This window comes from Entelurus aequoreus, linkage group LG23 (assembly GCF_033978785.1).
Source record: "Entelurus aequoreus isolate RoL-2023_Sb linkage group LG23, RoL_Eaeq_v1.1, whole genome shotgun sequence".
Lineage (NCBI taxonomy): Eukaryota > Metazoa > Chordata > Actinopteri > Syngnathiformes > Syngnathidae > Entelurus > Entelurus aequoreus.
Genome location: NC_084753.1, coordinates 39,348,722 through 39,375,302, shown reverse-complemented (window position 1 = coordinate 39,375,302; position 26,581 = coordinate 39,348,722). Strand labels below are relative to the sequence as shown.

The 26,581-nt window shown below is 41.3% G+C and overlaps 3 protein-coding genes across 6 annotated transcripts in view; all 3 read left to right on the top strand.

The window, feature by feature from the left end:
• LOC133640662 (zinc finger protein OZF-like) overlaps positions 1 to 7,507 on the top strand; it is a 23,288-nt gene extending 15,781 nt beyond the window's left edge. Inside the window, exon 3 of the transcript XR_009824194.1 lies at positions 7,405 to 7,507. The gene's annotated coding sequence lies outside the window, so the exon portion shown is untranslated. The remainder of the gene's footprint in view (positions 1 to 7,404) is intronic.
• On the top strand, positions 5,929 to 26,550 carry LOC133640584 (gastrula zinc finger protein XlCGF57.1-like). 4 transcript variants are annotated; one of them, XM_062034081.1, is made up of 3 exons: positions 5,929 to 6,343; positions 7,405 to 7,671; positions 24,246 to 26,550. In XM_062034081.1, the coding sequence occupies exons 1-3, from the start codon at positions 6,241 to 6,243 to the stop codon at positions 25,862 to 25,864; spliced, it is 1,989 nt and encodes a 662-aa protein (XP_061890065.1). In that variant the 5' UTR covers positions 5,929 to 6,240; the 3' UTR covers positions 25,865 to 26,550. The 4 variants fall into 4 exon arrangements, with proteins under 4 accessions (XP_061890065.1, XP_061890064.1, XP_061890066.1 ...); XM_062034080.1 differs by lacking the exon at positions 24,246 to 26,550 and adding an exon at positions 9,689 to 12,557; XM_062034082.1 differs by lacking the exons at positions 7,405 to 7,671; positions 24,246 to 26,550 and adding an exon at positions 9,689 to 12,557.
• LOC133640595 (gastrula zinc finger protein XlCGF57.1-like) overlaps positions 21,623 to 26,581 on the top strand; it is a 300,331-nt gene continuing 295,372 nt past the window's right edge. The window contains exon 1 of the mRNA XM_062034102.1: positions 21,623 to 21,741. The gene's annotated coding sequence lies outside the window, so the exon portion shown is untranslated. The remainder of the gene's footprint in view (positions 21,742 to 26,581) is intronic.

Below are 26,581 nucleotides of genomic sequence, written 5' to 3'. Positions count from 1 at the left end.
ACTTTTGGACAGGTTGGAAAACTGGGTGGGGATCTCAGGCACAGTTTTAAGCTGGTTCAAGTCATATCTACAAGATAGGAACTATTTTGTTTCCATTGGTGACTTTGTATCAGAACCAACCAACGTAACGTGTGGAGTCCCCCAAGGTTCAATCTTGGGGCCGACTTTATTTAACATCTATATGCTCCCACTAGGACAAATCATGCAAAATAATAACATTGACCATCATTGCTATGCCGATGACACCCAAATCTATGTAGCGCTATCACCAAATGACTATCGCCCCATAGATCTTCTGTGCCAGTGCATTGAGCAAGTCAAACACTGGATGTGCCAAAATTTCCTACAACTAAATGAAGATAAAACTGAGATAATTGTTTTTGGTGCTAAAAAAGAAAGGTTTAAAGTCATCCAACACCTTCAATCACTGTCCCTGAAAACCTCAAATAAAGCCAGAAATCTTGGGGTTATTTTAGATTCTGATTTACATTTCGACAGTCACATCAAATCAGTAACAAAATCGGCCTACTATCACCTCAAAAATGTAAAAAGACTTAGAGGGCTCATGTCAGCTCAAGACTTAGAAAAACTTGTACATGCCTTTATTACCAGTAGGCTAGACTATTGTAATGGTCTCCTTGCAGGTCTTCCCAAAAAAACTGTCAGGCAGCTACAGCTTGTTCAGAACGCTGCTGCTAGAGTTCTAACAAAGACCAAAAAATGTGAGCACATTACACCAATTCTTAAATCCTTACATTGGCTCCCTGTACATCAGAGAATAGATTTCAAAATCCTCCTGCTCACATATAAATCACTACATGGTCTAGGGCCCAAGTATATCACTGATATGCTCCCACTATATACGCCCTCTAGATCACTAAGATCTTCTGAGACCAATCTGTTAGCGGTTCCAAGAGTAAACTCAAATCAAGGGAGATCATCATTCAGTCACTATGCAACACATAGCTGGAATAAACTTCCTGAAGATGTCAGACTCTCCCCAACTCTCACTACTTTTAAAACTAGACTGAAGACTTTTATGTTCACCTTAGCTTTCAGCTAAATCTTTTAATCTTTTAACTTTTAACGTCTGCACTGTTTTTATTTTTATTTTTATTGTCTGCATTTTAATTTTGCTTTTATTTTCTTTAATTTCACTTTGTTGTCTGTGAAGCACTTTGAGTCTGCCTTGTGTATGAAAAGCGCTATACAAATAAAGTTGCCTTGCCTTGCCTTGCCTTGCCTAAACATGTTGATACACATTGTTACAAACTGAGAGGAACATCAACCTCTCATAAATATTGTGTGTCTGAAACTGTCTCGTTTTTATGAACAACATAAAACAATCAGTGCATCATCCTCACATGACAATTCATCTTCCTATAGACCAGGGGTGTCAAAGTCAAATGGACGGAGGGCCAAATAAAAAATTTAGCTACAAGCCGAGGGCCGGACTGTTCGAATGTTCATTGAAAAATTTTTAAATGACGCATATAGTCTAGTGAACCTAATTGAACCTACTGAAAACCTAACAAATATATTCCAATATGATCAGATAAATAAAGCAATATTTTCTTATGGCTCTGTCAGTAATCTTTAATTTTCAACAGACACAAAAGACAAGTTTCCTTTATATAAAAATCCCCATAACATGAACATTAAATGAAAGAAACCGGTATTCAAGGCACCATCAGTAGCCTATATTTTCTATTTTAGCAAAAGTGGGCTAAATTTACTTCAAAGAAAAAAACAATAATAGCAATTTTCTATCATCCACTCAACTGAAATATTTTTAAAATATAATTAAATTGAAATACAATAAAATAAAGTGCAAAAATCTATAAATCTAAAACAACACTTTGTTTAAGGAGAAGTAACATGCAGTGAAAACAAATATTAAACTTTAACTTTTAAACTTGAATTGAGTAAAAACTCTAAATATGTGATTGCACAGTAATGTTCACATTAAACCCCCCTCCTCCCTCCGTGGGAGGGAGGCGAGTTGGGTGCCCGAAATCCCCCGCTGGTTTCGGCCCGCCCCTTGGCGCGCGTGGCACGGCGGGCTCCGCGACCCGACGGCTGGCCCTCGTGGCTTGACGGCGGGCGCGTCCCGACGGGCCGCGCGTAGGGGTCAAACGCAGAAGTCTCAGGGCCTCGTGGTGAGGGGGTGGCCTGCGGGTTTCGGCCCGCTTGACCCCCCCGCTCCGCTTGGCGCGCGCGGCACATGACGGGTTCCGCCACCGACGCTCGGGCTGCAGCCCGACGGTGGTGCGGGCCCGGCGGTGACGCGCGGTTTGGGGAAACAAAGCAGAAGTCTCAGGGCCTCGGGGCCGGGTTTCGGCCCGCCCCCTTGGCGCGCGTGGCACGGCGGGCTCCGCGACTGACGGCCGGGCTGCAGCCCTTCGGCCGGCAGGCGCGTCCCGGCGGGCCGCTCGCCCCCTTTCGGAACCTTGGACCGGCATCCGCTTGGTGCGTGTAAAAGATCTGCGGTCTAAAAAAAAAAAAAAAAAAAAAAAAAAAGATCTGCGGTCTGCGGGCCGGTTCTAATAATAAATCAAGATCATCCCAAGGGCCGTAAAAAACCTTCTCGCGGGCCGGATATGGCCCGCGGGCCTTGACTCTGACATATGTGCTATAGACAATCTATTCAAGAATAGTGTTAATAATAAATGTAAAATTAGGAAACATGTGAGAGTAAGAAGTAAACAAACCTGTTCTGTGTAACACAACTTGATGTTTCTTTCGCTCAGACTAATATAACCGGATGCAAACAGTTATTAACGATGTTTACTCTATTTAATAGAGTGTAATAAAGGACATATATGTGTACATGGACGCACAGATTAAGAACACTGAACTGTGATGACTGCAATAACGTCTTCACCGTCAGACGCCATCTTGCTTTGTCCTCGCCGTGTTTGGTTCGCGCGCAATGCTGAGATCTCGCGAGAGAAACAAGTAACCAGCTCTTTTCCCCCCGACCTCGGGTACAACTATTTCAACATTCTGAAAATAAAAGTAAACTTGTCCATTTTACATTTTCAAAACAAAGACATACAACTTATTTCTGTAAAAATATTCAAATATTTAACAATGTATTGAAACAACAGTAGCATAAGGAAAGAAAAAAAAGAAACAAAATAAATATTACACTCATGATATTATTTTTGTCTTTGATGCTAATCGTTTTTATAACGTATTTTAGAATGTGGGAGGTTTTCATGTTCTTTTTAAATGTATTTTGCCGTTATATATATTATATATATATCAGCATACTTGCCAACCTTGAGACCTCCGATACCGGGAGGTGGGGGCGGAGGCGTGGCTGGGGGCGTGGTTAAGATGGGAATATGTTTAAGCTAGAATTCACCAACTCAAGTATTTCTAGTGACGTGCAGTCACTAGAGGCAGGGGAGGCGGGGCCTCACCTGCCATCATGGAAAGAAAAAAAATGTAAAAAGAAAAAAAAATTAATTAAATTGTTATATGTATCCAGTGATTATACTAAAGTTATTTTCCATTTAACTTCACCAGTTTTAGATTATTTTTATTTTCACATTTGCCGTTCAAATACTGAGAAGAGACGATACGGTGATCAGCAGCCAGTTGAGGCACGTCACTGCGTTGTGCCTCAACATGGATCGTGCGCAATGACTCGGCTAACTGCTGGCCTGCTGTGCAGTGAGACCGTATTGCTAAATGAATTATATTATACATGTCCATAGTTTAGTTAGCTGAGGTATATAATGTACAGTGTATTTTGTCAACAACTGTATGTGTGTAACGTATTTCTTGTGCTGAGCGATCATAAAACTGCTGCGAAGACACACTGTGAGAGGCTCGCCTCATAACCCCGCCTCCTGGTGCCAAGCACCTCCGCCGCAGAATGCACCGCCCGACGGGAGCGCCGCGGCCACACCAACCAAAGCCCACACCCAAACCCTCCACGTGCAAGACCGAATCCACCCAAAAAAGTCACTTAACAAGAAGCCAAAAAGTGCAAAAACAACAACGCTCGCGCTGGAGGAGCCGCGAACGATCGCAGGGACACAACATTAGGTACACCTGCAGACTGAAGCACGGATTTCATATTTCATTCATTCACAACTCTTCCAACACGAACACCACTGTTCCCGCACTTATAAGTAAAGGTAAGACCATAATAACGTTATTTTTATTAAATGTGCTTTTTTGTGTGCTACAGTTTGTATGTGTAAAGTTAAAGTTAAGTTAAAGTACCAATGATTGTCACACACACACTAGGTGTGGTGAAATTTGTCCTCTGCATTTGACCCATCCCCTTGTTCACCCCCTGGGAGGTGAGGGGAGCAGTGGGCAGCAGCCGCGCCCGGGAATAATTTTTGGTGATTTAACCCCCAATTCCAACCCTTGATGCTGAGTGCCAAGCAGGGAAGAATGCTGGTATGAGCTTTTAAACATAACCCTTTAACTGCTGCCAATCAAATGGTGAATAAGATACTCTTTAGGGTTCATATGTTTGTAAATCTGACTGTGATGATGCAGTGCCTCACCAGACATTAACCTCACCGCACGCCACTGACACACACGTTTGTCTCTGCTTCAAGGGAAATAATTATGACATGTAGTCTCTTTCAAGGTTAGGGCTTCAAGGATAGGGCTATCACTTCTGCATTCCGAAGTCCAAATTAGGGCCTCTTCCCTATGAGGAGTGATCCAGCCCACCTGTGAATGTCAAACTAAGAAGCCTTATCTTATGTGCTGAAACTGAAATACTACTATTTACTTAAACTTGGTTCTTCGCTTTCTCCAACCCCACCCACCCCCCACCCCCCAATCTCCCGAATTCGGCGGTCTCAAGGATGGCAAGTATGCGCCAGCCTCTGGGGTCGACTTCCCAAGGATGCTGAGTGTCTCCTATCTTGGGGAGTTGTGAAGAAGTTGTAACGGACAGGACACTGACGGCCAAGTGGGGGGGTCAGTATTTTGGTCAGCAACAGGGCCCCAAAATTGTAAACTGACTGACACTGTGTAAGAGCGATATAGCACCATCTGTGTTTTATTTGATACGATGACATACAGCATTTTTCAAGGTCCAACTTTCAGACAAGGGTCGATGACATCAAATGGAAGTATACATCTGACCTGGCTCCTCACAGGAACTGCAGTCTTGTTCTAATACTTTGAATAAAGTTCTCCTAGGACTGTCGATTAGTTCGCCCCTGATACTGGGGCACATCCAGTGATGCTGGTAACGTGTTACTTAGTAACGCAATGCTCTGATATGACCACCTTTTTTCAGTAACAAGTAAAGCGTTACTATTTTCAAACCACTAATCCAAGTTAAAATCTTTGTGTTTGTCCTAAATGAAAACATGCAATATTTACTTTATTCCTGCCTCTCCGGGAGTGATGTCATGCATGAATGTCACGTTGCAGCACGAGGATGTGTCACGTGTAATACATACTAAGCATGTGAGCAGCAATCATGAACATTACAACACAAACCAGAACAAGGTCTGACCTACTATGACAGGTCATGACAGTTATTTGGTTCTAGCTTTGATTTATGGTACTATGTATTATTGTGCCACGTGTATGTGTGTGTGTGTGTGTGCGTGTGTGTGGGTGTGTGTGTGTGTGTGCGTGCGTGCGTGTGTGTGTGTGTGTGTGTGTGTGTGTGTGTGTGTGTGTGTGTGTGTGTGTGTGTGTGTGTGTGTGTGTGTGTGTGTGTGTGTTTTGGTGCAAACATGGTGCTTGTATTGTGAATCTATATCCTGTGATTCCTGGGCCAAAGGTTGGCTTACTGATGATGTAATAGCAAAAATCAACATTTTCGTGGGTTAGGGTTACAAGAGGTGGGGACTTGTTTCTCTCGCGAGATCTGGAAGAGAGAGCTGCTTCCTTTTTACTCTCGCGAGATCTGACAACAATGCGCGCGAACCAAACACGACGAGGATAAAGCAAGATGGCGTCTGACGGTGAAGACGTTATTGCAGTCGTCACAGTTCAGTGTTCTTAATCTGTGCGTCCATGTACACATATATGTCCTTTATTAGACGCTATTAAATAGAGTAAACATCGTTCATAACTGTTTGCATCCGGTTATATTAGTCTGAGCGCCCTTTGACGATTCTCGAACTAGCTTAGCCTGCTAGTTAGCTTAGCTTGTTAGCTGCTAACAAAGAGAGGCGGAAGTGATCAAAACACATCGCTTAGCAGAGATCAAGTGTGAGTGTAAAGTGTTGTGATTGTGTGAAAATGTGCGAAAGAACGATAGCAGAGTACGAGGAGGAACTTTGTCCAACAAAAGAGGAGAAGGAGCGACAACATCAAAAACATCAAGTTGTGTTACACAGAACAGGTTTGTTTACTTCTTACTCTCACATGTTTACTAACTTTTTATTTATTCTTGAATAGATTGTCTACAGGAAGATGAATTGTCATGTGAGGATGATACACTGATTGTTTGATGTTGTTCATAAAAACGAGACAGTTTCAGACACACAATATTTATGAGAGGTTGATGTTCCTCTCAGTTTGTAACAATGTGTATCAACATGTTTACACAAAACTCACACAGTCACCGGGGGAATATTCCAGAGAGCAGGTTAAGTGCAAACTACTGAGTATGTAAAGCTCGAGAGTTTTACCTCCAAATATAGAGAGGTAAGAGAAAGTCAGAGTCAGTTACCATGGTAGCTGACGCTGTAAACCTAGCCTGCTAGCTGGCAGGTTTGACAAGTTATTTATGTGTGTAAAAGCTATACTGACCTGTTATTTCCTTCATATTGGTGCAGCCATTAACCTACTACAACACCTACTACATCCACCTACTCAGTGGCCTAGTGGTTAGAGTGTCCGCCCTGAGATCGGTAGGTTGTGAGTTCAAACCCCGACCCAGTCATACCAAAGACTATAAAAATGGGACACATTACTTCCCTGCTTGACACTCAGCATCAAGAGTTGGAATTGGGGGTTAAATTACCATTAAAAATATTCACGGGCGCGGCCACCGCTGCTGCTCACTGCTCCCCTCACCTCCCAGGGAGGTGATCAAGGGTGATGGATCAAATGCAGAGAATAATCTCACCACACCTGGTGTGTGTGTGACAATCATTGGTACTTGAACTTTTTAATGTGGCAGTGATTGTCGAAAAAACAAAGCCTGATCTAAAGATGACATCTTGATCTCATACCATCTCAAACCAATTGGCCGTTCATTATTAAGTGAAATGTCTTATAGTCGCTTAAATTTGTTTTTAACCAAGCAACACTATGTTTTATCCAGTTACTCGATTAATCGAAAACATTTCCAGTAGAACACTTGATTAATAAAATGTTCAGTAGCTACAGTCCTATATTTCATGTACAATTTAATATTTAGCATGTAGGAGTTAAAATGTGTTTTTTTGTGTCCTGTAGACATCCATCAGCTGATTGGACACCAAGAAGAATGTCTCCCTCATCTGCAGGGGGACAGTTTCACTTTAGAGTATCCACAGCCCTCACATTTTAAAGGGGACGAGGAGGATCCACAGCCCCCCTATTTTAAAGAGGAAGAGGAGGGAGAGTGTCCTGTAGGGCAGGAGGAGGCTGATCTCACCAAGTTTCCACTGACTGTTGTCTCTGTGAAGACTGAAGAGCATGAAGACAAACCACCTGAGTCCTCACAGCTTCATCACAGTCCAAGTAAGCACAACATCCACATATCATCTAATACAATGTTTGTGACACATGTTCGTCCGGGGGCCACATTTATGACTAAAGATGGAGATATACTTGCTTTTTAACACCACCATTTAAAAATGAATGCTCATCAATCATCAACAATGTAATTGCTGGGGTGTAACCATGTGACCTAGAGGCCGTCCTCCTTACCTCACGTGGTCAAATGAAGGCAAACATTCAATATGGCTACTGTTTATTTACCTTCAGCAGCACATATGTCAACATATATTTTGGTGGTGAAGATTAGGGATGTATACCAAGTACCATTTTTTTTAGTACTGGTTCCTAATTATGTCGTCCATGAGGACCGTGAAGATTCTGGACTAACGACACAACTATTTGTATTTTTAATTCCAGCTGACTGACGTAACTATGACACGTTGTCACATTGAGTTCAGCTGCCGCTGCTACACATTAAAATCAGCTTTGAATAATGACAAATAAGGAAGCAACAACACGCAAAATTTGATGTGTGTGTTATTGACAAGAAGATGACATAACTGCATTTCACCTTGCACTGCACACATAGTTGACTTCTTTAAGACTTCAAATAAACAGCTGTTGATAAAAGACTTCCCTGCTCTGAGATGTTACAGAACATCATGTTGGAGGTGTTCAACCTCTTGTGCTAATAGGAATGCTATTTAAAATGCCTTTTTTCCACTTTTTTATTTCCACAAATGACATGTAGTACCGATAAGACTACTGATAAATACTGGTATCGATAAGGAATATCGATTAGGGTATCACAGCGATAAATTCTTAACGATTTACATCCCTACTGAAGATACAAGCCAGATTTCTTTAAAAAATAGTTTCAACGTTTATTTGGATTTAGTTACTTCTCTGCTGTCCAGCAATGTCTCAATCAATCTAGTTTATTAGTACTAATTAGCAAAGTTTTCTTGTCTTTCTAAAGTCTTTCTTTTGACAGCCCCCTCGTGGTAAAGTTGTCCAAGTGCAAACTGAGGCAGTATTTGAGACTGATAAAACTTTCGGCGAATCAAAATTTAAGAACTTGTACCGGAAAGTTCATTACTTTGAAGACGGCCAATAAAAACGCAATCAGAATCAGAAATACTTTAATAATCCCAGAGGGGAAATCAAGATTTTCAACACAATCCCATTCAAGAGCAGACAAACATTACAGGGAGACAGAACAGGATCGCTGACGGGTCTGCCAACTTTCGGCGCCCCTTACAAAAAAGGTGAGAAACAGGTAAACGCTGGGGAGGGGGGAGGAGGGGGGAGAAAAAAAATTCAGTCTAAGCCTGGGCCCCTGGAGAGGGGGTCCAGACTGAGGCCAAACAGAAAAACAAACTCATAGCCATAGCACACATAAACATGTGTGTAAGAGGGAAACATCAAAGAACCCATAGGACATTAAAGACATTAAAAGAGCAGTCACTTCTACACACAGCCACAAAAGTAAAACAACAACAACAAAAACATATACACTGTGGTGACCTCTGCGGTGTTCCACACCATCACCTGCTGACGACCTCCTCAATCCCACGAACACATCTTTTTATGAGGAAGCAGTGCCTGGGGAATCTGTGGTAGGCTCTCCTATTTCTGGGGCTGAGGTTGCCGAGGTAGTTAGAATGCTTCTCGGTTGCCGCGCTCGGGAATCATTTGGTGATTTAACCCCCAACCCTTGATGCTGAGTGCCAAGCAAGGAGGCGATGGGTCCCATTTTTATAGTTTTTGGTATAAATAATATATGAAATAATATATCACAAAATCAATTTTAAACCATATTGTCCATCCATAGTAAAAAGTCCTGTCGTCCTGGTTTGTTTTTATTTTCCTGTGAATAATGTTGTAAAGAGCAGCGTGTTTGTGCGTCACTGAGAATTCAAGACAGTTCATATGATAACTTGTTTTTCCTAAGTGCATGTAAAAGTACTGAATGCATTGTGTGATTGAGCAGAGATGGTGTGTTTCTAAAACGTGTTTGTCTTCTTGTGTCCTGCAGACGTCTGTGAAGAACATCTTCTCCCTGAGCAACAGAAGTGGAGCTTCAGGATGGAGCCACAGCCCTCCCACATTAAAAAGGGAGAGGAACACCCACTGATCCCCCATTTTAAAGAGGAAGAGGATGACCCATTGACCACTCACATCAAAGAGGAAGAGGAGGACCCACTGACACCCCATTTTAGAGAGGAAGTGGTGGCTCCACTGAGCCCTCACATTAAGGAGGAAGAGGAAGACCCACTGACCCCTCACATTAAAGAGGAAGAGGAGGACCCACAGACCCCTCACATTAAAGGGGAAGAGGAGGAACACAGCATCAATCAGGAGGGAGAGCATCTTGAATGGTTGGAGGAGTTCCCAGTGACTGGTGTCCCTGTGAAGAGTGAAGATGATGAGGTCAAAGGTGAGAGTGAGGAGAAGAGAGAGGCGGAGCCTCCAAGCAGCAGCTCAACTCAACACATGACAACAGAAGCTGATGGAGACCACTGTGGAGGATCACAAGCAGACAAGCTCTTAGCTCCACTATCAGATAGTGAGGACACAACGTCACACTCTCCTGACACTGATGATGAACACTCTAAAGATGATAAGACATGTCACACTGACAACACACACTTCACATGTTCTCACTGTGACAAAACCTTTAAATCTAGTAATTTGAAAAGACACATGAGAACACACACTGGAAAAAAAACTTTTTCATGTTCAATATGCGGTAAAGATTTTACTCAAAAGCACAATTTCAAAACACACATGAGAACACACACTGGAGAAAAACTTTTTTTATGTACAATCTGTGGTAAAGATTTTACTCAAAAGCAGCATTTGAAAACACACATGAGAACACACACTGGAGAAAAACCTTTTTCATGTTCAATCTGCGGTAAAGATTTTACTCAAAAGCAGCATTTCAAAGTACACATGACAACACACACTAGCGAAATACCTTTTTCATGTTCAATCTGCGGTAAAGATTTTACTCAAAAGCACAATTTCAAAACACACATGAGAATACACACTGGAGAAAAACTTTTTTCATGTTCAATCTGTGGTAAAGATTTTACTCAAAGTCAACATTTGAAAACACACATGAGAACACACACTGGAGAAAAAACTTTTTCATGTTCAATCTGCGGTAAAGATTTTACTAAAAAGCACAATTTCAAAATACACAGGAGAACACACACTGGAGAAAAACTTTTTTCATGTTCAATCTGTGGTAAAGATTTTACTCAAAGTCAACATTTGAAAACACACATGAGAACACACACTGGCGAAAAACCTTTTTCATGTTCAATCTGCGGTAAAGATTTTACTCGAAGGGACCATTTCAAAACACACATGAGAACACACACTGGAGAAAAACCTTTTTCATGTTCAATCTGTGGTAAAGATTTTACTCAAAATCAAAATTTCAAAACACACATGAGAATACACACTGGCGAAAAACCTTTTTCATGTTCAATATGCGGTAAAGATTTTACTCAAAATCAAAATTTCAAAACACACATGAGAACACACACTAGAGAAAAAAATGTTTCATGTTCAATCTGCGGTAGAGATTTTACTCGAAGGGACCATTTCAAAACACACATGAGAATACACACTGGAGAAAAACCTTTTCAATGTTCAGTATGTGGTAAAGGTTATATAAAAAGACTGCAATTAAAATTACACATGAGAACACACACAGGTGAAAAACCATACTCCTGTTCAAGCTGCAACAAAAGCTTTCGTAACCTAGACACTCTTACAGCACACATGAGAACACACACAGGAGAGAAAGTGTTGAGTTGCAGTGTGTGTGGTGAAAGATTCTCTTCTAAGTACCAGTGTAAGAAACACAAGTGTGCTGGTGAGAACAGCAGCAGCAAATGAAGATGCAGGATTTGAAATAAACTGTCAAAACTTTAACTTTGACTTTCTAACAACATCAGCACATATAACATGTGTGACATCATTGTTGTGTGTGTAACACAATCTTGTTAATATGATTCTAACATTTATAGATTAGACACTTCAGGTTAGTGCTTTTATTTCAGTCAAGTACATGAGTTAATATACACATTTGTGTACTTTAAAATGAACAGAACAATTTGACCGAAAAGGTGAGAATAAACAGTACATAAAATATGTTACATACAATAAACATTTTAAGTGTAGATATTCATAATTCACTTTTATACTTATTCATAATAGTGTTTTATATATGATTTTGAAATAATGAAGGGTTACATATTTTATTTTGTAATTGTAGATGATTCCATAGATGAACTCCTTTATATGATATACATATTTGTTTTACATGTGTTCATACCTTTGCTTTTGAGTACTCATAAATCCCTCTTAGTTCATATTTACTGGTTCACATCTGAAACATCTTCTGGACCACTTCTGGAAGCATATTATTATTTACTTTATATATCATTTGAACAGTTGTCTTTTACACAATTTTAAAATGTGTGACTTTATGAATCATTTGTTGGGTCTCTATAATCCATTCTATTAATTGTCTTTATTACTCTGTTGTGTAATATGAATATTGTTGTGTGATTGTTTTATATGTATGTCCCCAGACCTTTATGCAATAAACAATTTATGCTTCAACTAAAGCTGGGTACAATAAATGTAGTTAATATTTGTAAGTATGTATTTTATTCTATTTATTATCGCGGTCAATTTTTGAAATGTTTTCTTTTTATGACTTACTTGTAGTTTCCAGCTTACTTCATCATCTAGAGACTAACTCAGCCTGGAGGATGTGTGTAATGTTGAGATGTATTGGAGATGACTTGGTTTGTTTGGATGTTGCCATCCTGTCAATTGTTCTATTTAAAAAATGTTGTCAGGTCTCGCGAGAGAAACAAGCAACCAGCTCTATTACTTCGTCTTCTTACTGGCAGTTTGCAGCCATGACTTGAAAGGTTCATACTGCCACCTACTGGACTGTAGAATGTAGTGTGGGCCATAGGACAGAAGGAGGAAATCCCGTGAAGAACCTGTGGAGGGCAGCAATACACCTAAGATGTTCTACTAGTCTGCTGGAAATAGAAAGAAGAAGGAGGAAAAAGCAAGATGGCGTTTGATGGAGAAAGTCTAAACGTGGGCATTATAGTTCTGTATTTTTAATCAGTGCATACATGTGCACATATATCTCGTTTTATATAGGCTACCTTTTATTTTGTTTCCCGAGTATCCTGGTTCCTTGATTTTTGTAAATAAAAATAATCTTCAATCGCGCTGCTGGATCAGTTTGAATTACTGAATGGATAGCGGGAAAAGGAACAATATGTGACAAGGAAGGCTGTGCATGGTGCGAGTCAGACAAGATGCCAAGTGGAACAAACATTTGAACAAAGGGGTTATAGGAACAATGGTAAATGGGTTATACTTGTATAGCGCTTTTCTACCTTCAAGGTACTCAAAGGGCTTTGAAACTATTTCCACATTCACCCATTCACACACACATTCACACACTGATGGCGGGAGCTGCCATGCAAGGCAATAACCACGACTCATCAGGAGCAAGGGTGAAGTGTCTTGCCCGAGGACACAACAAACGTGACGAAGTTGGTAGAAGGTGGCGCTCGAACCAGGAACCCTCAGGTTGCTGGTACGGCCACTCTACCAACCGCGCCAATCCCTTTCAGTGTTTTATGCAACTGACTCTGACTTTGTCTTACCTCTCTATTTTTGGAGGTAAAACTCTGGAGCTTTTGAAGTGCAATTCTGGTCTTGTCATCGTCGTCCGGACAGAAGGGCGACACGGCAGTGCGGCTGGATCAAAAGAGACGTCGGAGACGCTTTACTGAAGCAAAAGTTGCTTTATTACCAGCGAGCGTCATTTACACAGGACTGCAGTTCCTGGGAGGAGGTCAGGTCAAATATGGAGGACTCCTCTCCCGGAGAAGCCAAACCATCATTTGATATATTCCTTCTTTCACTGTCTGGGTGTGCGCTAAAGCTAAACAGCACCACCTGACCACGAAAGGAGATGTTGGTGTGTAAGTGTCTGGAAAACAACTGCTTTAAGTCATAACTTAAAGGTTGGCGTTTGAGCTAGACAGGTAGTCTCCTTTCAAGGATATGGTTGTCACTTTTGCATTCCGAAGTCCCAATTAGGGCCTCTTTTTCTACGAGAAGTAATCCAATTCACCTGCGAGTATCAAACTAAGGGACCTTATCTTATCATGTGCTCAAACTGAAATACCACTGTTTACTCAAACCTGATGGTTTGCTTTCTCCGAGATGAATATGAACATTCACCAAGTGTAGAACATGATATGAGTGAATGAATACACTTCATTTTACATACTCAGGAGTTTGCACTTAACCTGCTCTCTGGAATATTCCCCCGGTGACTGTGTGAGTTTTGTGTAAACATGTTGATACACATTGTTACACACTGAGAGGAACATCAACCTCTCATAAATATTGTGTGTCTGAAACTGTCTTGGCATCTTGTCCAGGGTGTTTTTGATTGATTGATTGATTGATTGAGACTTTTTTTAGTAGATTGCACAGTGAAGTACATATTCCGTACAATTGACCACTAAATGGTAACACCCGAATAAGTTTTTCAACTTGTTTCAGTCGGGGTCCACTTAAATTGATTCATGATACAGATATATACTATCATCATAATACAGTCATCACACAAGATAATCATCAGAGTATATACATTGAATTATTTACATTATTTACAATCTGGGGTGTGGGATGTGGGATGTGGAGCCCGATTGCAGCTGAGATAGGCTCCAGCACCCCAGTGACCCCAAAAGGGGACAGGCGGTAGAAATTGGATGGATGGATGGCTAATCAAAGAAAAAAATATATATATAAATATATATTTATATATATATATATATATATATATATATATATATATATATATATATATATATATATATATATATATATATATATATATATATATATATATATATATAAATATATATATTTTTTAAATATATATTTATAATAATTTGTTGAAAGGACTAGTTGGTACAATCCCTGGGGACTCTGCATGGCAGGGGCGTCCTCCTCCCTGAGCCAGGCTTGCACCTGACCGCATACCTAAGTGAGGCTAGGTGACACTGCTGGGAGGCTTTTCCACCATTGGGACACATCTTCAGTTGTGTGCCCCAGCGTCACGGGGTGTTTCGGCCCGGCTTACCACAAGACACCCTCTGCTGAGGAAGGGCCCACCCCAGGGTGATCAAATCCCTGGGTGTGTGTGTCCCATTAGGTGTTAGCCTTAGCAGCCCAGCTGGTGTCACTCCTCCTCAACCACAACCAATGGCTCGTCCTCTCTGCTGTGTTGGCCAGCTCTTTAATGGCCTGTCTGTGAGCCTGCCCCCTGACTCCAACCTCCCTAAGGAGCTTTGCTGTTGTGCTAGCTACAAAGCCCCTACAGCCCACCTCCACTGGGCGCACCCTTACCTTCCAGCCTCTGTCCTGTGCCTCAGCTGCAAGGTTGGAGTACCGCAGCTTCTTGCGTTCATACGCTTCTTCAATGGCATCCTCCCACGGAACTGTCAGTTCAATGATATAGACAATATGGCAGGTTTCAGACCATAGGACGAGGTCTGGACGCAGGGTGGTCGTTGCGATCGCCGGGGGGAAAATTAGCCTCTGATCTAAGTCGACTCGCATCTGCCAGTCCCTGGCTGCATTCAATGGGCTTAGATCAGGATTTGAAGGTCTTGTCTTCAGCTTTTCCCCCTCCCGAACAAACGCTGGTAGGTGTCGGCACACATCCTGGTTGTTGATGGGTTGGGCGTTGATGGATATCCTCCTGCACTCAAGTTTGTCAGCTAGACATCTGAGGACCTGGTTATGTCTCCACGTATATCTGCCTTGAGTGAGGCTGGTTCTACAGCCAACCATTATGTGCTTGAGTGTTGCTGGGGTTGTACACAGGGGACAGGATGGGTCCTTTCCAAACCATTGTTGCAGGTTTATGGGAGATGGTAGCGCATCATATGTTGCTCGAACAATGAAACTCAGCCTGTTGGATTCCATGCCCCAAAGTTCGCTCCACGTGAGTTTTTTCCTTTCAACACCCTCCCACCTTGTCCAGCGGCCCTGTTTGGCTTGTGTTGCAGCTTTGGAACGTCTGGCTGTTTCCTCCTGACGACGCACTTCCTCTACAACCATAGTTCGACGTTCGGTTGCAGATGCCTTTTGCCAGAGAGGAGTTACGGTTCCAAGGCCAAAGCCTCCTCTACCTTGTTGGACGTGGCCCACTACGTCACGATGGAGCAAAGCTGATTTGGCCTGTAGCACAGCTGTGACTGGGGTCCACTTCCGCCCTGTAACGAGGCAAGGAGCGGCGGCTCTCACTACAGGGTCCCGGGAGTCAGTGAGGGACATCTCCAGCCTCACCTTGGCACATTTGAACTCTTCGACCAGGCTAGAAATTGGTAGCGACAGGGCTCCGTCGCTGTAGAGTCCAACGCTGCTGAAGCACTTTGGAAGTCCGAGCCACTTCCTTACATGCGAGTTCACTAGCCTTTCGAAGCGAGTAGCATGGCTTATTGAGACCTCGTACATAGTTAACGGCCACCGGAGTCTGGGTAGCAACCCAAACTGGAGGCACCAGAGCTTCAGTTTCCCTGGTAGTGCAGTGCTATTAATCTGCCTGAGGCCGTTAGCCGTGTCCTGCCGCAGTTGTTCAAGTTGCTGGGTGTCTCTGAGATCTGCATTATACCATCTTCCGAGGCTCTTGATGGGCTTCTCTAGGAGTGTTGGAATTGGTTCCTCGCTGATGTGGAACCGCTCACCTGTTAGTTGACCTTTTATGATGGAGATGCTGCGTGACTTGCTTGGCTTGAAGTCCATCCGTGCCCATTGAATGTTTTCCTGAAGTTTCTGCAGCAAGCGTCTGGTGCATGGTTTTGTTGTTGTAATGACGGTCATGTCATCCATAAAGGCTCTAATTGGCGGAAGACGTAGGCCACTCTTGGTCCTCTCACCTCCCACTACCCACTGGGATGCCCGTATGACCAATTCCATTGCCATGACGAATGCCAGAGGGGAAACTGTGCAGCCCGCCATAATGCCAATTTCCAGATGCTGCCAGGAGGTGGTGTTTCCCTCAACTGTTATGCAGAACTGGAGATCCTGAAAGTAACTCTTGACCAGTTCAGTGACTTGGTTAGGTACACCAAAGAAATTGAAGGCCGTCCACAAGATCTTATGAGGGACTGACCCAAAGGCGTTGGCAAGGTCTAAGAATACCACATGTAGGTCTCTCTGTTCTTTTTTTGCAGTTTGTATCTGGTGCCAGATCATATTGGCATGTTCCAAGCATTCTGAGAAACCCTGGATCCCAGTTTTCTGCACCGATGTATCAATAAAGCTGTTTCTTTGCAGGAACGTGGAGAGTCTCTGGGCAAGGACACTGAAGAAAATCTTCCCCTCTACATTCAGCAAGCTGATCTGGCGAAACTGGCCAATGGATGACGAGTCCTTCTCTTTGGGGATCAGGATGCCTCCTGCTCTTCGCCAAGCTTTCGGTATCACTCCCTTCTGCCATGCTACCTTCATCAGCTTCCAAAGGTATCTTAAGACTCTGGGGGTGTTCTTATAAAGCCTATACGGGATACCATTGGGCCCGGGTGATGATGCTGATCTTGCCTGCTTCACGGTCTTCTCCACCTCGCTCCATGTGGGAGATCTTATGTCCATTTGGTGTTCAGGTGCATGAATTGGTGGCATGTCGGGCGGGACAGTTACTGGCTCATGCCTCTGGCCGTCGGTGTAGGTCTTCCTCAGGTGCTCCTCCAGGTCTTTTATGGGCACTTTGAGGCTCCCACTCTTCTCTTGCTCAAAAAGACCTTTGACAAAACTGTAGGGATTGCTATATATATATATGTATATGCAAATATATAATTATACATATATATTTTTTAAATATATATATATATATATATATATATATATATATATATATATATATATATATATATATATATATATATATATATATATATATATATATATATATATATATATATTTGCATATAAATGATTAATGGGTTGTACTTGTATAGCGCTTTTCTACCTTCAAGGTACTCAAAGCGCTTTGACAGTATTTCCACATTTATTTATTTATTTATTTATATATATATGCACACTCCCCAGGGCCCGCGACGCAGCCTTCAGGTCAGGGGACAGGGCACTGTACAGTGCTGTTACAGCCGACCTGAAGAGAGGGATTAAAAAAGCAAAGGCGGACCTGGTGCATAGAGTCCCATCTGTCCAGCAATAACTCACGGGAGGTGTGGCGGGGCATTCATGACATCACAAACTTCAGAGGCTGCGAATTGACAACTGCGGATCAGAGTGCGACACTGGCAGAGGAGCTTAACTGTTTCTTTGCCCGTTTCGAAACCCCCCAGCGACACTCATCTGCTCCAGTCCTGCCCCCGCCCCCACCGGGCTCCGGCACCACTCCACTCACTGTACAGGAGCACAGTGTCAGACGAGTGCTCCTGGTTGTGAACCCCAGGAAGGCTGCCGGACCAGACGGAGTACCTGCAAGTGCTCAGGGCGTGCGCCCACCAGCTCGCTCCCCCCTCACCAGGATCTTCAACCTCTCCCTGGCTCAGGCAGTCATCCCATCCTGCCTGAAGTCATCTACAATAATCCCGGTGCAGAAGAAGTCTCCCATCACCAGCCTGAATGATTACCGACTAGTGGCCCTCACTCCGATAATCATGAAGTGCTTCGAGAGACTGGTTCTCCAGCACATCAAGGACCATATCCCTCCAGATTTCGACCCCCACCAGTTCGCATACCGGGCGAACAGATCCACAGAGGACGCCATCGCTGTTGCTCTCCACTCTGCTCTGAACCACCTGGAGCAGCAGCAGAGCTACGTCCGGATGCTCTTTGTGGATTATAGTTCTGCCTTCAATACCATACTTGCCAACCTTGAGACCTCCAATATCGGGAGGTGGGGGGGGGGCGGGGGGCGGCGTGGTCGGGGAGGGGGGGGGGGGCAAGGGCGTGGCCAAGGGCGTGGTTAAGAGGAGAGTATATTTACAGCTAGAATTCACCAAATCAAGTATTTCACATATATATATATATATATATATATATATATATATATATATATATATATATATATATATATATATATATATATATATATATATATATATATATATATATATATATATATATATATGAAATACTTGACTTTCAGTGAATTCTAGCTATATATATATTTTATTTGTATTTTTTATTTTATTATACATATAAATAAAAGACATACTTGAATTTCAGTGTTCTGCAGGCTATCCGGTAGGTGGCAGTATTGTCCTGTTTAAGAGTGTCACAACATTGCTGTTTACGGCAGACGAACTGCTTTACGGTAGACTAAACGTGACTGCTGTTGTTGTGTGTTGTTACCGCGCTGGGAGGATGTTAATGAAACTGCCTAACAATAAACCCACACAACAAAACCAAGAACTCTCTCTGCTTGTTGTGCACTCTACTCTCTAAAAGCCGTAGATGTTATGACGTCATTGGGCAGGCAAGCTGCTGGGAAAGCGGACGTGAGAACGGCTGTCCCCACTCAGGTCCGCATTGAGCTGGAGGGGGCGTGGCCTCCAGCTCTGGCTGAAAACCGGGAGTTTGTCGGGAGAAGGGAGGTTGTCGGGAGAGGCGCTGAATACCGGGATTCTCCCGCTAAAAACGGGAGGGTTGGCAAGTATGTTCAATACAATAATCCCGGACAGACTCTGCAATAAACTGGACACTCTTGGCCTCCCCCCTCTCACAAACGCCTGGATAAGGGACTTCTTAACGGACCGACCCCAGAATGTGAGACTTGACCCCCACCTCTCATCCTCCCGCACGCTGAGCATCGGCTCCCCACAGGGCTGTGTGCTGAGCCCCCTCCTCTACTGCCTCTACACCCATGACTGCAGTCCAGCCGGCAGTGACAACCTTATCGTCAAGTTCGCTGACGACACCACAGTGGTCGGGCTCATCTCCAGGGGTGACGAGGCTGCCTACAGGGAGGAGGTCCTGAAGCTGACGGCCTGGTCTTCGGAGAACAACCTCGCTCTCAACACCAGAAAGACCGGAGAGATCATCGTCGACTTCAGGAGGAGCAGCACCGACCCTGGCCCCCTCTACATCAACGGCGAGCGTGTGGAGAGGGTCCACACCTTCAGGTACCTTGGATTTCACATCTCTAACGACTTTTCCTTGACAGTCAACACCACATCAATCGTCAAGAAGGCTCAGCAGCGGCTACACTTCCTGAGAGTCCTCGGGAAGTACAACCTGAAGCCTGACCTGCTGTTGACCTTCTACCGCTCGTCCATCGAGGGCCTTCTGACCTACTGTATTACAGTATGGTACGGCAGCTGCACTGCAGCAGACAAGGAGAGGCTGCAAAGAGTGGTCAAGACGGCTCAGAAGATCATCGGCCGCCCTCTCCCCTCTCTGATGGACATCTACACCTCCCTCTGCCTCAACAGAGCCAGTGCCATCATCAAGGACAGCACCCACCCTGGCTCTGACCTGTTCCACCTGCTGCCCTCTGGGAAGCACTGCAGGTGCATTAAAACCAAGACAAACAGGCTAAAGAACAGCTTCTTCCCCAGGGCCATAACCACCCTGAACGGACTGCCCCATTGTCCCTCATAACTGCCTTCTCTTCGGTGCAATAACCCATTCCACCAACCACCCTGTTTTTTTCAAGTAGATATTCATGTATATATTCATGTATATATTCATTCCACACCTTTCTTTGCACTTCTATATTTTTCATATTTTTATATATTTACACATTGTTTTCTTGCATGCACACATCGCACTGTATGGAATGGCCTCAATCTCGTTACCCTGCGTAATAACAATAAAGCTGATTCTGATTTTGATTCTGATATACATATAGATTTAAAGGACTGTCTCAGAAAATTAGAATATTGTGATAAAGTCCTTTATTTTCTGTAATGCAACTAAAAACATGAAAATATCATACATTCTGGATTCATTACACATCAGCTGAAATATTGCAAGCCTTTTATTATTTTAATATTGATGATTATGGCATACAGCTTAAGAAAACTCAAAAATCATATCTCAAAAAATTACGTTTGTAGAATATTTCCTCAGACCAAGTAAAAAAAAAGATTTATAACAGCAAAACAAAATGAAACTTTTGAAAATGTCAATTAACTTTATCACAATATTCTAATTTTCTGAGACAGTCCTGTATATTATATCTATATATAATGGCAAAGGAAATTTAAAAAGAACATGAAAACCTTCCACATTCTAAAATACATTATAAAAACGATTAGCATCAAAGACAAATATAATATCATGAGTGTAATATTTATTGTGTTTCTTTTTTTCTTTCCTTATGCTACTGTCGTTTCAAAACATTGTTAAATATTTGAATATTTTTACGAAAATAAGTTGTATGTCTTTGTTTTGAAAATGTAAAATGGACAAGCTTACTTTTATTTTCAGAATAAGTAAACAGTATATAATAAAATAGTTGTACGGGGGGTGGGGAGCTGCTTGTACTTATTTCTCTCGCGAGATCTGGAAGAGAGAGCTGCTTACTTGTTTCTCTCGCGAGATCTGACAACACTGCGCGCGAACCAAACACGGCGAGGATAAAGCAAGATGGCGTCTGACGGTGAAGACGTTATTGCAGTCGTCACAGTTCAGTGTTCTTAATCTGTGCGTCCATGTACACATATATGTCCTTTATTAGACTCTATTGAATAGAGTAAACATCGTTAATAACTGTTTGCATCCGGTTATATTAGTCTGAGCGCACTTTGATGCTTCTCGAGCTAGCTTAGCTTGCTAGTTAGCTTAGCTTGTTAGCTGCTAACAAAGAGAGGCGGAAGTGATCAAAACACATCGCTAAGCAGAGATCAAGTGTGAGTGTAAAGTGTTGTGATTGTGTGAAAATGTGCGAAAAAACGATAGCAGAGTACGAGGAGGAACTTAGTCCAACAAAAGAGGAGAAGGAGCGACAACATAAAAAACATCAAGTTGTGTTACACAGAACAGGTTTGTTTACTTCTTACTCTCACATGTTTACTAACTTTATATTTAGTATTAACACTATTCTTGAATAGATTGTCTATAGGAAGATGAATTGTCATGTGAGGATGATGCACTGATTGTTTTATGTTGTTCATAAAAACGAGACAGTTTCAGACACACAATATTTATGAGAGGTTGATGTTCCTCTCAGTTTGTAACAATGTGTATCAACATGTTTACACAAAACTCACACAGTCACCGGGGGAATATTCCAGAGAGCAGGTTAAGTGCAAACTCCTGAGTATGTAAAGCTCGAGAGTTTTACCTCCAAATATAGAGAGGTAAGAGAAAGTCAGAGTCAGTTACTCTGACTTTAATGTTTATGTTAATTAATGTGATTATCAGACAGCAGTCATTTCCATTAGACAATATTCAAATATAGGTGGTAGTGTTGTAACGATACCATAACTTTGGTACCGGTACTAAAATTATTTTGGTACTTTTCTAAATAAAGGGGACCACAAAAATAGCATTATTGGCTTTATTTTAACAAAAAAACTTAGGGTACATTAAACATGTTTATTATTGCAGTTTAGTTTTTAAATAAAATAGTGAACATACTAGACAACTTGTCTTTTAGTGGTAAGTAATCAACAAACAAAGGCTCCTAATTAGTCTGCTGACATATGCAGTAACATATTGTGTCATTTATCTACCTATTATTTTATCAACATTATTAAGGACAAGTGGTAGAAAATGAATTATTAATCTACTCGTTCATTTACTGTTAATATCTGCTTACTTTCTCTTTTTACATGTTCTGTCTACACTTCTGTTAAAATGTAATAATCACTTATTCTTCTGTTGTTTGATACTTTACATTAGTTTGTGGATCATACCACATATTTGGGTATCAATCTGATACCAAGTAGTTACAGGATCATACATTGGTCATCTTCAGAGTCCTCATGTGTCCAGGGACATATTTCCTGAGTTTATAAACATAATGTACAGTTCTAAAAAACGAAAGAAGATGTTGTGATGCCAAAAAATATCGACATAATCATAGTAGTATCGACTAGGTACGTGGCGTTTGTTTACTATTTGATGCCAGTGAGCTACGGTGTAGTGAAGCATGTTTAGCTATTCCTCGTCCTGCAGTGATAATGATACTTGTAAGAAACTTACTTTATTTGTCGCCATGGAGGCGAGGATTAGTGATTTAGAAGTAGCTAAAACACTGCCGACGGCTGATGGACATTAGCGGCTAGCTAGCTAGCCATGTCTTAAAGCATCTCTTCCTGAGGGTGTTTCAGTGTTATAACTTCACCTTTATTGTTAGTTTTTTAGCCAAAATGCGTCCGTTCTCCCTTTTCTGTCTACACACTGTGTCTGCTTGTAAGTACTCTGTGATTGTGTGCCGCCGAACATGCTCGTCTGCTCGTAAACCAGCAATGTTGTTTGGAGGACTTTGTGGGTCTAATAAAGGAGCTCCTATTGACTCCAATGTTAGCTGATTTTTGCTCATGTTTATTTACTAATTATAATTCATAAAAATTAAAAACATATGTGTTACATAAGGATTGTGAATGATAGGCGACATTTTAAAAAAGTGCAGCTTCCTTTGAATTTGTCAGATAAGTAAACAGTCCTTCAAATTAAAGATGAAAAACAATTGAGGTTGTTTATAGATATTATCCACAATGAAGTTACAGTAAAACTAAGCACACAAGGGAAAGTACATTCATATACACATGAAGTACACATATGTGTAAGAATCATGTTAACCACCAAAATATCGTCTCGTTCTCCGAAAGCCAATATCGAGTATCCTTTGGTGAGCTGACCGTATCGTCACACCCTTAGTTAAAAGCACACCAACCCCATGGCATGACACTTCCACGTGATGTAGAACAGTAGTACCACATTTTAAACGTACACACACATCTGAAGAATATAAAAAATAAATATATTTGGTGGGCCAAACAAAATGACTCGGCGAACCAATGTTTGGTATGGGCGATATGACCTCAAATATATATCCTAATAACAATATATGTCACAATACATCATATCAACATATTGTGTCATTTCTAATTGTATTATTTTGTCGAAACTATTATTATTAATGTACTTGTTTATTTACTGTTAATATCTGGTTACTTTATTTGAGAAAATAATACTGGAAATGATGTAATATTTTACTGCATATTTCAGCAATTAAATTAGGAGCCTGTGTATCCTGTTTTAAAATGGTTATATTAGTAATTTTATATGAAATAATACATCACAAAATCAATTTTAAACCATATTGTCCATCCATAGTAAAAAGTCCTGTCGTCCTGGTTTGTTTTTATTTTCCTGTGAATAATGTTGTAAAGAGCAGCGTGTTTGTGCGTCACTGAGATTTCAAGACAGTTCATACGATAACTTGTTTTTCCTAAGTGCATGTAAAAGTACTGAATGCATTGTGTGACTGAGCAGAGATGGATGTTTCTAAAACGTGTTTGTCTTCTTGTGTCCTGCAGACGTCTGTGAAGAACATCTTCTCCCTGAGCAACAGAAGTGGAGCTTCAGGATGGAGCCACAGCCCTCCAACATTAAAAAGGAAGAGAAACACCCACTGATCCCCCATTTTAAAGAGGATGACCCATTGACCACTCACATCAAAGAGGAAGAGGAGGACCCACTGACACCCCATTTTAGAGAGGAAGTGGTGGATCCACTGAGCCCTCACATTAAGGAGGAAGAGGAAGACCCACTGACCCCTCACATTAAAGAGGAAGAGGAGGACCCACTGACCCCTCACATTAAAGGGGAAGAGGAGGAACACAGCATCAATCAGGAGGGAGAGCATATTGAATGGTTGGAGGAGTTCCCAGTGACTGGTGTCCCTGTGAAGAGTGAAGATGATGAGGTCAAAGGTGAAAGTGAGGAGAAGAGAGAGGCGGAGCCTCCAAGCAGCAGCTCAACTCAACACATGACAACAGAAGCTGATGGAGACCACTGTGGAGGATCACAAGCAGACAAGCTCTTAGCTCCACTATCAGATAGTGAGGACACAACGTCACACTCTCCTGACACTGATGATGAAGACTCTAAAGATGATAAGACATGTCACACTGACAACACACACTTCACATGTTCTCACTGCGACAAAACTTTTAAATCTAGTAATTTGAAAAGACACATGAGAACACACACTGGAGAAAAAACTTTTTCATGCTCAATCTGCGGTAAAGATTTTACTAAAAAGCACAATTTGAAAACACACATGAGAACACACACTGGAGAAAAACCTTTTTCATGTTCAATCTGCGGTAAAGATTTTACTCAAAAGCAGCATTTCAAAGTACACATGACAACACACACTAGCGAAATACCTTTTTCATGTTCAATCTGCGGTAAAGATTTTACTCAAAAGCACAATTTCAATACACACATGAGAACACACACTGGAGAAAAACTTTTTTCATGTTCAATCTGTGGTAAAGATTTTACTCAAAGTCAACGTTTGAAAGTACACATGAGAACACACACTGGAGAAAAACCTTTTTCATGTTCAATCTGCGGTAAAGATTTTACTAAAAAGCACAGTTTCAAAATACACATGAGAACACACACCGGAGAAAAACTTTTTTCATGTTCAATCTGTGGTAAAGATTTTACTCAAAGTCAACATTTGAAAACACACATGAGTACACACACTGGCGAAAAACCTTTTTCATGTTCAATCTGCGGTAAAGATTTTACTCAAAAGCAGCATTTCAAAGTACACATGAGAACACACACTGGCGAAAAACCTTTTTCATGTTCAATCTGCGGTAAAGATTTTACTCAAAATCAAAATTTCAAAACACACATGAGAACACACACTGGAGAAAAACCTTTTCAATGTTCAGTATGTGGTAAAAGTTATATAAAAAGACTGCAATTAAATGTACACATGAGAACGCACTCTGGTGAAAAACCATACTCCTGTTCAAGCTGCAACAAAAGCTTTCGACGCCGACAATCTTGTACAGTACACATGAGAACACACACAGGTGAGAAAGTGTTGAGTTGCAGTGTGTGTGGTGAAAGATTGTCTTCTAAGTACCAGTGTAAGAAACACAAGTGTGCTGGTGAGAACAGCAGCAGCAAATGAAGATGCAGGATTTGAAATAAACTGTCAAAACTTTAACATTGACAGCACATATAACATGTGTGACATCATTGTTGTGTGTGTAACACAATCTTGTTAATATGATTCTAACATTTATAGTTTAGACACTTCAGGTTAGTGCTTTTATTTCAGTCAAGTACATGAGTTAATATACACATTTGTGTACTTTAAAATGAACAGAACAATTTGACTGAAAAGGTGAGAATAAACAGTACATAAAATATGTTACATACGATAAACATTTTGAGTGTAGATATTCATAATTCACTTTTATACTTATTCATAATAGTGTTTTATATATGTTTTTTGAAATAATGAAGGGTTACATATTTTATTTTGTAATTGTAGATGATTCCATAGATGAACTCCTTTATATGATGTACATATTTGTTTTACATGTGTTCATACCTTTGCTTTTGAGTACACATATTTACTGGTTCACATCTGAAACATCTTCTGGACCACTTCTGGAAGCATATTATTATTTACTTTATACATCATTTGAGCAGTTGTGTTTTATACAATTTTAAAATGTGTGACTTTATGAATCATTTGTTGGGTCTCTATAATCCATTCTATTAATTGTCTTTATTACTCTCTTGTGTAATATGAATATTGTTGTGTGATTGTTTTATATGTATGTCCCCAGACCTTTATGCAATAAACAATGTATGCTTCAACTAAAGTTGGGTACAATAA

Coding starts and splice junctions, on each gene's coding strand:
- LOC133640584 (XM_062034080.1), top strand. CDS start 6,241: ATGTGCGAAAGAACGATAGCAGAGTACGAGGAGGAACTTTGTCCAACA. Junction 6,344..7,404: donor AGTTGTGTTACACAGAACAG/GTTTGTTTACTT, acceptor TGTGTCCTGTAG/ACATCCATCAGCTGATTGGA. Junction 7,672..9,688: donor ACAGCTTCATCACAGTCCAA/GTAAGCACAACA, acceptor TGTGTCCTGCAG/ACGTCTGTGAAGAACATCTT.